At 43.0% G+C, this 16,796-nt stretch overlaps 1 protein-coding gene across 2 annotated transcripts in view; it reads right to left on the reverse strand.

Moving 5' to 3' along the window:
- mccc2 (methylcrotonyl-CoA carboxylase subunit 2) overlaps positions 1–16,796 on the reverse strand; it is a 181,417-nt gene that overhangs the window by 58,679 nt on the left and 105,942 nt on the right. For both annotated transcript variants that reach the window (XM_059969286.1, XM_059969287.1), the window contains exons 11-12: positions 9,826–9,898; positions 3,252–3,328 (exon numbers count right to left, since the gene is read on the reverse strand). In XM_059969286.1, coding sequence (XP_059825269.1) covers positions 3,252–3,328; positions 9,826–9,898 — 150 coding nt within the window. The remainder of the gene's footprint in view (positions 1–3,251; positions 3,329–9,825; positions 9,899–16,796) is intronic.

Consider the following 16,796-nt stretch of genomic DNA (forward strand, 5'->3'; position numbering starts at 1 on the left):
AAGATGGCCTGTTTCCATGTTGTAATTTTTATATGCTTATATGGTTATATGCAAAGTGTTCACCTACAGAAACTTCTGTCACTTGCTCTGTCTCATTCCTTAATAGCTGATCCAGTATTGCACACTCTCTCATTGGGACTTCGGTGTACTGATTAAAAAAACTTTTGGGAACATATTGACAAACTCTATCCCATTTTGTCTTTTTACAGTATCGGAGTCCCAGTCAATGTGTAGAAAGTTGAAATCAGCTACTATGATAACCTTATGTTTCTTGCAACATTATAGAATCTTTACAAATTTGTTTCCCTAAGTCCCGTAGACTGTTGGGTCATCTATAATATAGCTCTATTAACGTGGTCATACCTCTCTTATTCCTCAGTTTTGCTCATAAAGCTTCACTAGAGGAGTTCTCCAGTCTGTCTTGACTGAGCACTGCCGCCAAGTTTTCCTTGACTACTAATGCCACCACTCCTCCCTTAATCACTCCCATGCTGATATGTCCAAAACAAAGGAACACCAGAATATTGAGCTGCCAGTCCTGCCCCTCCTGTAACCAAGTCTCACTAATGGCTACAATATCATAATTCCAGGTGTTGATCCATGCCCCAAGTTCAGCTGCCTTTTCTATGATAATGCATTGAAAAGTCAAGAGGTTATGTTGAAACTTTATAAAACTCTGGTTAAGCCACATCTGGAGTACTGTCTACAGCCCTGGTCGTGCCAGTACAGGAAGGATGTTGAGGCTTTGGAGAGGGTGCAGAAGAGGAACAGCAGGATGCTGTCTGGTTTAGAGGGCGTGTGCTATAACGAGAGGCTGGATAAACTTGGGTAGCTTTCTCTGGAGCACTGGAGACTGAAGGGAGAACTGAGAGAGGTTTATAAGATTATGACAGGCATTGATAGAGTAGACAGGGAATATTTGTTTCCCATGGTTGAAATGTGTAGTACTAGGAGGCATGCTTTGATGGTGAGAGGGGGTAGGTTCACAGGGGAAGTGAGGGACAAGTTTTTCACTCAGAGAGTTGTGGGTGCCTAGAATTCACTGCTTGGTATGGTGGTAGAGACAAATACATTAAAGGCTTTTAAGTGACGTTTCAATAGGCGCGGTGATACAAGGAAAATGGAGGGATATGAACATTGTGTAGGGAGGAGGGATCAGTGTTTGGGTGTTTTTGATTTGCTTTTTAGCTAGTTCAGCACAACATTGTGGGCCGAATGGCCTGTTCCTGTGCTGTACTGTTCTATATTCTATGTTATTTAAAATATACACAGCTCAAGACGTGTATATTTCGCACTGTGCTCAACATTTTGATTCCTGACTCTGTCTTGAGGTCTTAACAACATCTGTCCGCACAACTTCTCCACCATCTGTTCTGGCAGTCTGGTCCGGAATGGATGATGGTTATGCACTGAAATCCTGGTAGAAGTCAGCACCTGATATTACTACCAGGAGCCCAAAAACACACACTCAACCTTCATGGAACAGCTTCCACCTCCTTGTTATCAGATTTCTGAACAGACCATGAATCATGAACTCTGATTCACTATTTTTGCACTATTTATTTAATTTTTTAGTATATGTCTTCCTGCAACTTATAGTATATTTTTGGTTTTGCACTGTACTGCCAGCACAAAACAGCAAATTTCACGATGAATGCCAATGATTCTGATTCTGATGTTGATAGGGATGGGGAATTCACTAATTCAGCAAATTGTAATTCTGTGAAACAGAAATAAGCCAGCCTACACAAAGTAAAGGCAAAGGTAATGAAGGCATCCATCAGCAGCAGATGCTACACCCAAGTAATGTTTACAAGGATGAAATATATTGACTTTGTGACTAAATTTCTGATTAAAACCAGCCAATGCCACCCAAATTCAATCAGTGCAGTCACGGAGCGGTTTGACATTTCACTCCCAGGTGGATTAGTGTAAATAAACATGTCACAATGTCGTTAGTTCTCAAAATGGCTCAAGTACACCTCGTACAATTAAAATTTGTCTTTAGAATTTTACAATTGAACTGTGGGTTAAAAAAAGCAAATAAAGGGCTGCAGATCAGAATAATAAAAGAACTGCCTGTGTTTTTGATGTTCAGTCTTAGGCAGAAAGTTGCTCAAATGCATGACGCATTGCTGTGTTACTGGTTCAATAAACAGAAATGCAATAATCTTAGTCAATACACAAAATGTCAGAAAACAACAGACAGAATGCAAGAGAGCCTCAGGTCTTTCTGTGTCAAATGTTCAAAAGTACCCTTGGTACGTTTTTGTACATGTGCCTTTTCCACTGCCATTATAAAGCTGTTTCATATCAGAGATCTGTACCAAGAAAGATATTGGCCCACAACGTCAACTATTTATTCCTTCCTATAGAAGCTGCCTGACCTGCTGAATCCTCCAGCATTCTGTGTGTTGCTCTAGATTTTTGGAATTTTTTAAGCTGACTGCCAACTAAAATTCCCTGATTTGTTGTTACTTGTGGACTGTTAAAAGTGGGCTTGTTCCAGATTCTGCAGAAAATTGGGACAAGTGGCCCAGGTCCCTCACATCATCACTCAACTTGAAGACTCTTGCCTGTGTATGACATGCACCTGATTAAAATGCTTCTCCAAGACAACCATTCTTGGTTCAAGAAGATGCTGGTGATATACAGGGATATTTTGTAGGTAGCTAACAAAACTACTAACTATTCTACTAAATATACCGAATTGTTTTTCTGGATTACTATTACTGTAATCTGCAGCCTGTAATTTCCCTTTGAGAGTTGTATTTTTGAACCGTCTGAATGATCTGATGTTTTGGACTCAGTGAACTGCACTCTCCAGAATGCAGGTACCAGCGCATTGGCCATTGTTGGAGTAGATATCAGGTTGGATTGAAGGGGTGGGGTCCTAGCACAAGAGTGAAAAACGAGCTGATATTCGGTTGATTTCAGCATCGAGCCGGATTTAAAAGATTAAGATTTCAAAGCCAAGGGTGGAGGTTGAACTGATTTTCAACTCATTAGCCCATGTCAGCCAGGATTCCAGTCCCCCCCCTCCCCTGAGTCCTCAAGCCCTGGCAACGTCCTTGTAAACTTTCTCTGCACTCTTTCAATCTTCTTGATATTTTTTGTTTAACTTTCATATTTTTCGTAGGTGACCACAGGTAGGTAGTGGAAGTTTTTCCCCTCAGAGGAGTATTATTTACTTTCTATTTATTGCAAACGGAATACATTGTAATCACATGAAACAGATGCTGTCAACAAACCTTCTTGGCAGATTCTGAGAAAAGAACTCCATTGTTTCCAATAATGCCAACTGGATATCCAAAAATCCTTGCAAATCCTGAAATATGCCAGAGGAGAAAATCACTAAGGAAATTTTAAGCAAATGTGGTCTTAAATACTACTTTGATCACAATAATTTATTATACGTCACCATCCAGGACATACCCTCTTCTCATTACTACCATTAGGGAGGAGGTACAGGAGCCTGAAGGTACACACTTAATGTTTTAGGAACTACTTAGAAACATACATAGAACATAGAAAATCCACAGCACGTTACAGGCCCCCCACAATGGTGTGCCGACTATGTAACCAGCTCTAGAAGCTGCCTAGACTGTCCCTACCGCATAGCCCTCTATTTTCCTAAGCTCCATGTACCTATCTAAGAGTCTCTTAAAAGACCCTATTGTATCCGTCTCTACCACTTTTGCTAGCAGTGTATTCCACACTCTGTGTGAAAAACTTACTTCTGACATCCCCCCTACACCTACTTGCAAGCACCTAAATTTTAGTTTAGTTTTTATTGCAACTTATAAACTCCTTTTATGCCACAAAACAACAAAAAAATCACACATATGTCAAATCGCCTCATTTTAGGAAGAGTCTGGGAGCTTTAGAGTGGGTGCAGAGGATACTGTCTGCATTGGAAAGTGTGCCTTGTGAGGATAGGTTGAGTGAGCCTGGGTTTTCCCTCTTTGGAGCGAAGGAGGATGAGGAGTTACTTGATCAATGTGCCCACGATGATAAGAAGCAAAGATTGAGTAGATAGTCAGAGACTTTTCAGCATGGCAGGAATGGTTAATACGAGAAGACATATTTTAAGGTGATTGGAGTTAAGTGTAAGAGGGATGTCAGAAGTATTTTTTTTAACATGGAGAATGGTGGGTGCGTAGAATGTAATGTGCTACCAGAGTGGTAGCACAAGCAGATATATTAGGGGTATTAGACACATGGATGACAGAAAATGGAGGCTATGAAGGAGAGAAGGATTAGATTGATCTTAGAGAAGGTAAACAGGTTGGCCAAGGCAATTGTCCTATATTCTATGTTCCTGATCCTGATCCTGATTCTTAAAGTTATGATCGTACTGAATGTTCCATCAAAATTTAAACATTTATTGAAAATGATTTTATGTACTCAAATACTGCTTATAAATAATTAACCACAAGGAAACATCACAATTATCTGAACTGACCTGATAGATTGCTCTTTTCCCTAACAAATGTAACTTTCAATACACTTTGTAAGAAGAATTCATCTGTATTACTGTCTGAATAAGGAATACCAACCAATCTGAGCAGTTGATCATTTTAGAATTTATAGAAATAATCTGAAATAAGGGCACCCAAGGCATTTTGCTAAAATTTTCCAATAAAATGAAAATGGTGGGAGAGAACATTATAATGAGGAACCAAGGATAAAAGTTAACCAAGCAGGAAAAAACAAATGGAATAAAGTGAGGGAAGATGTGAAATTATCCAAACAATCTGGAATTCCCTCCTGCATGGTTCACAGAGGACCCTGTGCAGTTAACAGGAGTAACTAGGAAAGTAAGCAGAATGTCACTGTAAGAAAGGTGGGACAGTCCCGACCTGTTCACACTGCAGTTTGAAAGAACATAAAGGAACTTGACTGAAATTTCAAGTCAAGTCAAGTCATTTTTATTGTCATTTCGACCATAACTGCTATGTACAGTGCATAGTAAAAATGAGACAACATTTTTCAGGACCATGGTGTTACATGACACAGTACAAAAACTAGACTGAACTACATAAAAAACAACAGTAAGAGAAAAAAAAACAACTACACTAGACTACAGACCTACCCAGGACTGCATAAAGTGCACAAGACAGTGCAGACATTACAATAAATAATAAACAGGACAATAGGGCAAGGTGTCAGTCCAGGCTCTGGGTATTGAGGAGTCTGATAGCTTGGGGGAAGAAACCGTTACATAGTCTGGTCATGAGAGCTGGAATGCTTCAGGGCCTTTTCCCAGATGGCAGGAGGGAGAAGAGTTTGTATGAGGGGTGTCTGGCGTCCTTCATAATGCTGTTTGCTTTGCAGATGCAGAGTGTAGTGTAAATGTTCGTGATGGCAGGAAGAGAGACCCTGATGATCTTCTCAGCTGACCTCACTATCCACTGCAGGGTCTTGCAATCCAAGATGGTGCAATTTCCAAACCAGGCAGTGATGCAGCTGCTCAGGATGCTCTCAATACAACCCCTATAGAACGTGATGAGGATGGGGGGGTGGGAGATGGACTTTCCTCAGCCATTGCAGAAAGTAGAGACGCTGCTGTGCTTTCTTTGCTATGGAGCTGGTGTTCAGGGACCAGATGATATTCTCCACCAGGTGAACACCAAGAAATTTGGTGCTCTTAACAATCTCTACTGAAGCCATCGATGTACAGTGGGGAGTGGTCGCTCCATGCCCTTCTGAAGTCAACAACCATCTCTTTTGTTTTGTTCACATTCAGAGACAGGTTTTTGGCTCTGCACCAGTCCGATAGCCGCTCCACCTCCCCTCCGTAGGCTGAATCGTCCTTCTTGTTGATGAGATCCACCACAGTCGTGTCATCGGCGAACTTGATGATGTGGTTCGAGCTGTGTATTACAGCACAGTCATGGGTCAGCAGAGTGCACAGCAGTGGACTGAGCACACAGCACTGGGGGGGGGCCCCGTGCTCAGTGTGATGGTGTTGGAGATGCTGCTCCCGATCCGGACTGACTGAGGTCTCCCAGTCAGGCAGTCTAGGATCCAGTTACAGAGGGAGGTGTTCAGGCCCAGCAGGCTCAGCTTTCCAATCAGTTTCTGAGGGATGATTGTGTTGAATGCAGAACAGAAGTCTATGAATAGCATCTGAACGTATGTGTCTTTTTTGTCCAGGTGAGTTAGGGCCAGGTGGAGGGTGATAGCAATGGTGTCGTCTGTTGAACAGTTGGAACGATATACAAACTGCAGGGGGTCCAGTGAGGGGGTCAGCAGGGTCTTGATATGCCACATGACGAGCCTCTCGAAACACTTCATGATGATGGATGTGAGTGCAACGGGACGGGAGTCATTTAGGCAGGACACTGAAGACTTCTTTGGCATGGGGACGATGATGGCGGCCTTAAAGCACGTTGGAATGGTGGCGCTACTCAGGGAGACATTGAAGATGTCAATGAGAGTATCTGCTAGCTGATCTGCACATCCTCTGAGCACTCTACCAGGAATGTTGTCTGGTCAAGCAGCCTTCCGTGGGTTGACCCTGCACAAGGTTCTTCTCACATCAGCCACGGTGAGACACAGCACCTGGTCATTTGTAGGAGGGGTGGACTTCCTCGCCACCATGTCATTTTCCACCTCAAAATAGGCATAGAAGCTATTCAGTGCATCTGGGAGGGAGACATCACCTACACAGTCAGGAGATGTTGTCCTGGAATTAGTGATGTCCTGGATGCCCTTCCACATGCGCTGCGTCGCTGCTGTCCTGGAAGTGGTTGTGGATTCGCTGGGCGTGTTTAGAGTATCGACAAGATGGATTTGAATTTTTTTTCTCTCTTATGGAAGAAACCAGAAATAAATATAGAAATATAGAAAGCCTACAGCCCAATACAGGCCCTCTAGCCTACAAAGCTGTGCCGAACATGTCCTTACTTTTGAAATTACCTAGGGTTACCAATAGCCTTCTACTTTTTTGAGCTCCATATACCTGTCCAAGAGTCTCTTAAAAGACCCTACCGTATCCGCCTCTACCAGCAGCCCATTCCACGCACTCACCATTCTCTGTGTAAAAAACTTACCCCGACATCTCCTCTGTACCTGCTTCCAAGCACCTTAAAACTATGCCCTCTCATGTTAGCCATTTCAGACCTGGGAAAAAGCCTCTGGCTATCCACATGACCAATGCCTCTCATCATCTTATACACCGCTATCAGGTCACCTCTCGTCTTTTGTCGCTCCAAAGAAAAAAGGCCATGTTCACTCAACCTATTCTCATAAGGCATGCAACATCCTAATCCAGGCAACGTCCTTGTAAATCTCCTCTGCACCCTTTCTATAGTGGCTCCTTAACTCAATTCCACAACTGATGGAGGCCAATGCACTGTATGCTTTCTTAACCACACAGTTAACCTGTGCAGCAGCTTTGAGTGGCTTATGGACTCGAACCCCAAGATCCCTCTGCTCCTCCATACTGCCAAGAGTCTTACCATTAATACTATATTCTGCCATCATATTTGACCTGCCAAAATGAACCACCTCACACTTAACTAGGCTGAACTCCATCTGCCACTTCTCAACCCATTTTTGCATTCTATCCATGTCCCACAGTAACCTCTGACAGCCCTCAACACTATCCACAACATCTCCAACCTTTGTGTCATCAGCAAATTTACTAACCCATCCCTCCACTTCTTCATCCATGTCATTTATAAAAATCACGAAGAGAAGGGGTCCCAGAACAGATCCCTGAAGCACACCACTGGTGACCTTGCAGAATATGACCTGTCTACAAACACACTTTGCCTTTTGTGGGCAAGCCAGTTCTGGATCCACAAAGCAATGTCCCCTTGGATCCCATGCCTCTTTCCTTTCTCAATAAGCCTTTCATGGGGTACCCTGTCAAATGCCTTGCTGAAATCCATATACTTTACATCTACTGCTTTACCTTCATCAACGTGTTTAGTCACCTTCTCAAAAAAATTCAATGAGGCTCGTATGACATGACAATAAACAATAGTCAATAGGTGCAGAAGTAGGCCATTCGGCCCTTTGAGCCAGCACCGCCATTCAATGTAATCATGGCTGATCATCCACAATCAGTACCCCGTTCCTCCCTTCTCCCAATAACCCTTGACTCTGCTATCTTTAAGAGCTCTATCTAACTCTTTCTTGAAAGCATCCAGAGAATTGGCCTCCATTGTCTTCTGAGGCAGAGCATTCCATAGATCCACAACTCTCTGGTTCTTCCTCAACTCTGTTCTAAATGGCCGACCCCTTATTCTTAAACTGTGGCCGCTGGTTCTGGACTCCCCCAACATCGGGCACATTTTTCCTGCCTCTAGCGTGTCCAATCACTTAATAATCTTATATGTTTCAATCAGATCCCCTATCATCCTTCTAAATTCCAGTGTATACAAGCCCAGTCGTTCCAATCTTTCAACATATGACAGTCCCGCCATCCCGGGAATTAACCTCGTGAAGCTATGCTGCACTCCCTCAATAGCAAGAAAGTCCTTCCTCAAATTTGGAGAACAAAACTGAACACAATACTCCAGGTGTGGTCTCACCAGGGCCCTGTACAACTGCAGAAGGACCTCTTTGCTCCTATACGCAACTCCCCTTGTTATGAAGGCCAACATGCCATTAGCTTTCTATGACCTGCCTTTCACAAAGCCATGCTGACTATTCCTAATCATATTATGCCTCTCCAAATGTCTCAGGATCTTCTCCATCAACTTACCAACCACTGAAGTAAGACTCACTGGTCTATAATTTCCTGGCTTCTCTACTCCTTTTCTTGAATAACGGAACAACATCCGTATCTCTCTAATCCTTCAGAACCTCTCCCATCCCATTGATGATGCAAAGATCATCGCCAGAGGCTCAGCAATTGCTTCCCTCGCCTCCCACAGTAGCCTGGGGTACATCTTGTCCGGTCCCAGTGACTTATCCAACTTGATGCTTTTCAAAAGCTCCAGCACATCCTCTTGCTTAATATCTACACGCTCAAGCTTTTCAATCTACTGTAAAATCATCCCTACAATCTCCAAGATCCTTTTCAGTAATGAATACTGAAGCAAAGTATTCATTAAGTATCTCTGCTATCTCCTCAGGTTCCATACACACTTTTATACTGTCATACTTGATTGTTCCTATTTTTGTCCTAATAGGGATCATTAAAGGAACTTGACTGAAATCTAGAGTATCAACAAGATTGATTTGATTTTTTTTTCTCTCTTATGGAAGAACCTAGAAATAGGGATCATTGTTTTTACATAATGAGGTACCTTTTTAAGACAGTTAAGGTGAAGCAGTTTCCTCTCCAAGACCCAAGACCTTTGCAACTCTCTTCCCCAATGGTGACTAGAAGCAAACCCTCCACACACTTGTAAGACAGAGGTGGGTAGATAGTTGAATAGGGTTTGAAGGGTTATTGTACAAATTATGAGAGAGTTTTACAGGTTATTGAATGGATTCATGAAGGTAGAGGGTAGAGTGAGTTCAGCCACAAGCTAATTTGAATGATAGAGCAAGTTTGGGCCAGCAAACAGTAACCCATATTCCTGATTCAGCCATCTTTATGTGATGAGATAGCAGTGGTTAAATTAATTTCCAAAATCTCTCCAAGCTTTCACTGTTTTGGTCACAGTTCTGGTATAATAATGGTAAACAACTGATTTGTCATTATTATTATTATGACCATTCTGTACATTATCTATAATTGCTCTTTTAAAGAAAATTCAGATATTTATGACTAACATTGATTGTATATTTTCCACAAAAGGACTATGATGTACAGCTTTGAACCTTTAATAATCAAACCATAAATTTCAATTAAAACTGTACCTGTAACTAATGTGTCCCCATAAAAGGCTTTGAATTCATGAAATCTACTTCCATCCACAATTCTGGCAATTACCTGGAAAGATAATAATGTGTCAGCAATGGAGCTTGTTTAAAAATATTAAAATATTTCAAACAGGTGAAACCCCCTTGTAGTGTTCTCGCTCGGCGTGTTAAGAATACGCTGAGCTAAACACTGAGTTAAACCTTTGTCAATGACGACAGGATCCCAGTAAGATTAACCGTTTACTGTTCACTCTTCCACATTAACGTATGGTGAAAACTGTTGATAAAACAATACAAGATTTGTACAGTATTTGTTTCCTTCTTGATATTACAATTACATCGTAAATACTTGCAAAAGTAAAACTACAACAACTACATTACATTAAAGTGCAGCATGCAGTCAGAATCTACCTACGCCATTGACTGCTTTAAATACACTTCAACGCAAACTATCCGCAACTCTTTAACTAATGAAAACATAAACATTATCAACCGTCGTTACTTTTAACAGGATCAGCATTAACATTTTAATTCAACATATCGATTATCTCATAACTCACAGCGTTGCCTTCACTATGTTCCTAGTGCATAGAGAGAAAACGTTGCTGCTGCTTGCGCTCGCACATGTCTCAACCCCCACCTTCCCGTTTCTCCAAACCGGTATTTTCCCACAGGACGCGGCGAAACCGGATGTGACGTCATCGAATGCCGCGATATCTCACAGACAATGAATTTACGTTAAACAATCCTAACTTTAACTAGAATGCTAACAAACAAATTACTAAGCGAAAATATTATAAACTAAGTAACTGCCATAAAGGCAACACACTCCCCGCTTGACCTTCGTAAAGTCACAATGAACATAATACAAAACTTTAGTCTCTAATCAGTCCTTAGGTAGAAGTAGAATGACGTCTGTAACAGGCCTTTGGTATATTTTCACATCACTTTGGTCGGTAGTTTTCAACTCAACCTTCCTGACATGTCCGTCCCTGCTAGGGAATTTAGCGAGACCAGAACCGATTTGCCAGAGCCTGGACCTGTCTCCATTGCTTTGTGTACAGGTCCTTATCGGAGAAGTCCCCTGGTGGAGGGGGAACTCCTGCCTTCTGTGTAAGGAGCATTGATGGCGAGAGTATGAAGGGGTTTTCTGGGTCAGAAGACATGGGTAGGAGTGGTCGTGCATTTATAATGGCTGTGACCTCTGCCATTAGTGTGCACAGTACCTCGTGGGTCACTCGGGTGTGTTGCTGCATCTCAGGTTTTCTTTTCAGGGTTTTTTGCAAGGGCGTGAACCACTTGACTGCCTGTGCTTTGTTGTTTGGCAAGCACTGGCATGGTTCTCTGAAAGGTAGTGGGGCGACCCAATAATTTGCTTTATCTCTGAAGACCTTGGTGTCCATTATTCTTAAGAAAATGATGTCTTGAGCTGATGGAGCAAGTTTATTATCATGCTCGGTTTGAGCGAAGACTGACTGACCCAGCGTCTTGTCGGTTACTTTACACTTGTTAAAGCCTTGTCGTGCTTCCTTGATACACATGAAACTTGTGCGGGGTTGAAAAATTGAATGGCGGCCACTCTCTAGCACATTGGTCTTGAGTGTGCTAACCGTCGGTTTGTGTACCTTGCCAGGGCACACCTCTCCTATCACCACCCAGCCTAGATCCAGGCGTTGTGCAAAGGGGGCGTCGTGTGGTCCATTGACCTGCTGCCTCACCTTGTGCACCCGAAGAACATCTCTTCCTAATAGCAGGAGTATTTCTGCTGTTGGATCCAGTTCTGGGATGTGTTTGGCGATGTGGTGGAGATGTGGCTGGTGTAGCACCGCACTTGGCATTGGGATCTCAGTGCTGTTATTCAAAATTTCATTGCACTCTAAGAGTGGAGGGAGACAGATGACGACTTTACCATCCAGGGACTCGAGCTGGAAGCCTTCTGCCTTCCTTCCATGAACTTCCACGTTGCCTGAGCAAGTTCTAAGGTAGTATGGGAACTGCTCACTCTCAATGTTGAACAATTTAAAGAACTCTGGACTGACTAGTGAGCGATTGCTCTGATCGTCCAGAATTACATAGGTTTTGATGGCCTTGTCTTTGGCTCCTTTAGGGTACACCTTAGTGAGGCAGATCTTTGAACAAGAACGGCTTGACTGAGCTTGACCGCAAACCTCTGTACAGCTCCAGGTGACAACAGTTGTCCTGGAGTGAGCCTCTCCCTCCCCGCCATCCTGTTGTGGGGGTGAAGGAGCCTTGTCGGTTTGCGGTAACGGGCCGGGATGCATGGCCCCATCGTGATTAGTGCTATCACATTCCGGACACTTCACGGTGATCGTACACTCTCTAGCAAGGTGAGAGGTAAAGGAACAGCATTTAAAACATATTCTTTTCTCCTTGAGAAGGGCCATCCTGACTTCAAGGGGTTTTTCCCTAAACGTTCTGCATTTTCTGAGGGGGTGGGGTTTGTTATGCAATGGGCAATTCTTGCTAGGGTCGTGGTTAGTTGTAAAGACTTCAGACTTAAGCACCAAGACGGGTTTATTAATGTTGAAATTATTTGAAGAGGATTTATCTGGCTTGGTGCCTCCCATGAGGCCAGGGTCATTTCGCTTCTTCGCCTCCCTGCACACAAACCTAGTGAAATACTCAAAGGGAGGAAATCGACCATTGTGGTCTTCTTTGTATTCTGAGGCAACAGACACCCACCTGTCCTGCAGCCCAAATGGAAGTTTGTCCACGATTTGTCTAATCCCGTATGGAGTATCTAGGTATACTAGACCAGTTGAGTAGCCATCTTCTTTGGCGTCTTGAATCTCCATGAGTAAATCTCCGAGCTCCCTTAACTTAATGTGATCTTTGGCTGACACCTTAAGAAAGTTTTCCAGACGTCGGTATAGCGCCGTTTCAATAATTTCGGGGGCCGCATAGCCCTCCCGAAGTCTCTCCCATGCTTTGCTTAAGGCTAGCTCGGGTTTGTTGATGTACACTGAACGTATGCATCTCACCTGTTTGCATGATTCTTTCCCCAGCCATTTCGCCATAAGGTCCAACTCTTGGGTTGCTCTGAGCTGGATTCTGTCGATAGCGTTGGTGAATGTGGAGTACCATGCACAGTAATTTTCAGGTTTGTCGTTGAACTGGTGCAGTCCTGAAGTGACGGGATCTCGTCGTGCTAAATACTGTGCCAGGGGTTCAATTGCAAGTGGCATGTGGCCTGGGGAAGTATGTCGGTGGGTATATGACCGAGGGCGTACCTCGTTATGGACTTTGCTGTTCTGAATTCAGCCTTTGCCTCTCTTCTCGCCAAATCTTGTAAGTTTGGTGTCAAGAAGTATTTGTCATCAGCCCTTTCATTCTTGACTTCATCGTGGAGTTGCAAGGGTAAATTGTCTTCCTCAGATGTATGTGATGCAATTGGGTCTCTCTGAGACTCCTCATGACGTGGGGCGTTATCAAATAAGTATGGAGTGGAAGAACAAATCTTCCAGTCTGTTTGAGATTGGACATAGTCGCTTGTGCGTTCCAATCTGATCTTTTTTGAAGCAGATTTTATATCAATCAGATCTTGCATTTCTTCAGCATCTTCTATGAACCCTGCTTCCACCCTGGCAGCTTCTTCTTCTCGTTCCAGCATCAGCATTTCTAACTCTGACGCTATCCTTGCCCTTTCCAACTGGTTTTGGGCTTCTCTGGCAGCCTTTTCCTTCTGGTTTTTGGCTTCTCTGGCAGCCTTTTCCATTTCTCTGGCAGCCTTTTCCATTTCTCTGGCAGCCGCTTCCTTCTGGTTTTCGGCTTCTCTGGCAGCTGCTTCCATTTTCAATTCTGCTTCTTGTTTGGCGTAGCGCAGTCGCATCCTGGCGGCTTCTGCCTTAGCTCTTGCATGGGCTGCCTTACTTGATGATGTCCTACTGCCCCCCCTCGCTGGGTGACAACGACTTGACGCTGGATCGAGTTGTCATTGCAGCACTTGAAACACCTGATAATGCCGCTTTTTCACTGTAGTGTTCTCGCTCGGCGTGTAAGATAACACTGAGCTAAACACCGAGTTAACCTTTGTCAATGACGACAGGATCCCAGTAAGATTAACCGTTTACTGTTCACTCTTCCACATTAACATATGGTGAAAACTGTTGATAAAACAATACAAGATTTGTACAGCATTTGTTTCCTTCTTGATATTACAATTACATCGTAAATACTTACAAAAGTAAAACTACAACTACATTACATTAAAGTGCAGCATACAGTCAGAATCTACCTATGCCATTGACTGCTTTAAATACACTTCAACGCAAACTATCCGCAACTCTTTAACTAACGAAAACATAAACATTATCGACCGTCGTTATTTTTAACAGGATCGGCGTTAACATTTTAATTCAACATATCGATTATCTCATAACTCACAGTGTTGCCTTCACTATGTTCCTAGTGCGTAGAGAGAAAACATTGCTGCTGCTTGCGCTCGCACGTCTCGACCCCCACCTTCCCGTTTCTCCAAACCACTATTTTCCCAAAGGACGCGGCGAAACCGGATGTGACGTCATCGCATGCTGCGATATCTCACAGACAATGAATTTACGTTAAACAATCCTAACTTTAACTAGAATGCTAACAAACGAATTACTAAGCGAAAATATTATAAACTAAATAACTGCCATAAAGGCAACACACCCCTTTTACTAGGCGTCTCTGGAAATGCAGCTCTTTAGCCTCTCACTAACAGCCACTGGATTCCACGGCAAGAACCCACCTTTCTCAGGCTTCGCGTGCTAAGGATTGTATGACTTTGGTCAAGCCAAATCTGTGGGGTTGGGATGTATCGCCCACCCAAACCCTGGTTTGTGTGAATGCTATGTGATTTACTGCCCTGTAATAGCCGTCATGAAATAACAGATTGTACACTGCATACAATTATAAAGTATATTTGTGAACATTATCTTAACCAAAAAGTTAGTAAAGAAAGAAAGAAAAAGAAGAAAAGAGGGTGCATTATAATTAACAGCCAAATGTGCACTTGGAGCTCAAATCTTTCAAGAGCCATATTCATCGATCCTTGGTAGATTTCTGCGCCTTGGCTCCATTGAATCGCATTTGCCCACTGGATCGAGTCCCATGAGCTATCTGTCCAGCGTCTTTCCTCTTCATCTCCCGCCGAAGAAAAGACAAAGACCCATACCTTGTCAATCACAAAGCCGCTCCCCCCCCAGCCTTCTCTAGAACCCTCTCCCCATTCCAATCTCCTTATGGGATGACCCACATTCCTAAGCATCCCTTATGTCTAACAATAACTCAAACACTGCTTCTACAGCAAGACCATTACATGAAACACACTACAACATTAACAGTAAAACATTTACCAGGGCATTCCACTTGATTTAAATCAGACTTCTCTAACTCCAAGACTGCAAATACTTCTTACCCAACCCATTCTTGACACGCACACTGGGTCCAGAGCCAAACTATAGTGATACCTTGCAGTGAAAAGCAAGAAACATTTCTTCTGTACCTTCATTTTCCAGCTCTTGGCTGTCAGCTAGCCATCTCACATTCACAATACTAAACACTATTTCATTTGCAAAGAGCCAATCTAATCTGATCTTTCGCAACTGTGACAGCTTATAACACTCTGGGCTAGTATCAGTAATTCATCTGCTGTCCAAACCAATCAATCATATTTTTGGAAAAGTTTTATTTCAGATCCATTCATTTTGCAATTCCAATTTTAACAAAACTGATCCCAAGTGTGTGTACTATAGCCCAAAAAGTCCAAAATTAATCATTTACTGGAGTAATTAGTAGTAATTAGCTTCTCTTTAATGACCCCTTTACACTCATCAGGCCAAAGGAAAGTTCTGAAGGCACTGTCAAGGACGCTCAATATACTTGAGGTAACTAAAGCTGTCTTCACATCGTACAAGCAGGTTAAAAGTTCAGCACACATTGTGGGCTGAAGGTCTCTGCTTGCTGTGCTGTTCTATGCTCATTTCTGCCCCAGTCTCTGACTATTACTCTTGTCATTGATAGAGGTGTATAAGATAATAAGAGGCAAAGACAGATTGGACAGCCAGACTTTATTTCAAGGCAGAAATGGCTAATACAAGTCGGCATAATTTTAAGGTGATTGGAGGAAAGTATAGGGGCACTGCTAGCGGTAAGTGTTATTTTTCATTTTTACACAGAAAGTGGTGAGTACATGGAACACCCTACCAGGGGTGAACATAAGACATAAAATTGGAAGTAGGCTATTCAGCCCATCAGTTGTGCTCCACCATTCCATCATGGTTGATTTATTATCTCTCTCAATCCCATTTGGCACAGACTACATGGGCTGGAGTGCCTGTTTCTGTATTGTAGTGTTCTATGACTCAAGCCTAGAGTAATCTTTGTTCGCAGTACTTCTGGTTCAACCTTGTCAGCAAACATGAATAAGTAATTCAGGGTCTGTTATTCAGAGACAGTTTCCAACTCAGGGAGGCAGCAAAGACCACCTTGATAAATTTCTACCTCAGGGAGGCGCCAGACACCATCTTTCTTCTGCTTAAGGAGCACTCGAGGGGCATCGGACTATACTGTTGAGCAAGCAGATGTTGTAGGACATTCTATGAGAGCATGGCCTTAATTTCATAGCGCCAACTTTTGGGGACCAGGAAAATTAAATTGTTACCCGTATTGTCACTCCTCTCCAACACTGAAAGGATTCCAAACCAATAGGTGGATCTCGCATTTGATCTCCCAGTCTGGACCTTCAACATCACCTGAAAGGGAATTCCACTTCTGGCCCTAACCTTCATCCTGACACAGGTGCTCTTCAAAGCGAATCTCTCTCCCTCAGCTGTGGAGCACCTTCCCTCTTGTACCCAGATTACCCCACCAATGCCAACCACAATTTATTTCTCCTCATGCCTTTCTTCCAACACCCTGGCTCTCTGTACATCAAGGTCTAAGTGAGTGGTAGTGCTAGGGGAATC

Source organism: Hypanus sabinus, chromosome 5 (genome assembly GCF_030144855.1).
Source record: "Hypanus sabinus isolate sHypSab1 chromosome 5, sHypSab1.hap1, whole genome shotgun sequence".
Taxonomy (NCBI): domain Eukaryota; kingdom Metazoa; phylum Chordata; class Chondrichthyes; order Myliobatiformes; family Dasyatidae; genus Hypanus; species Hypanus sabinus.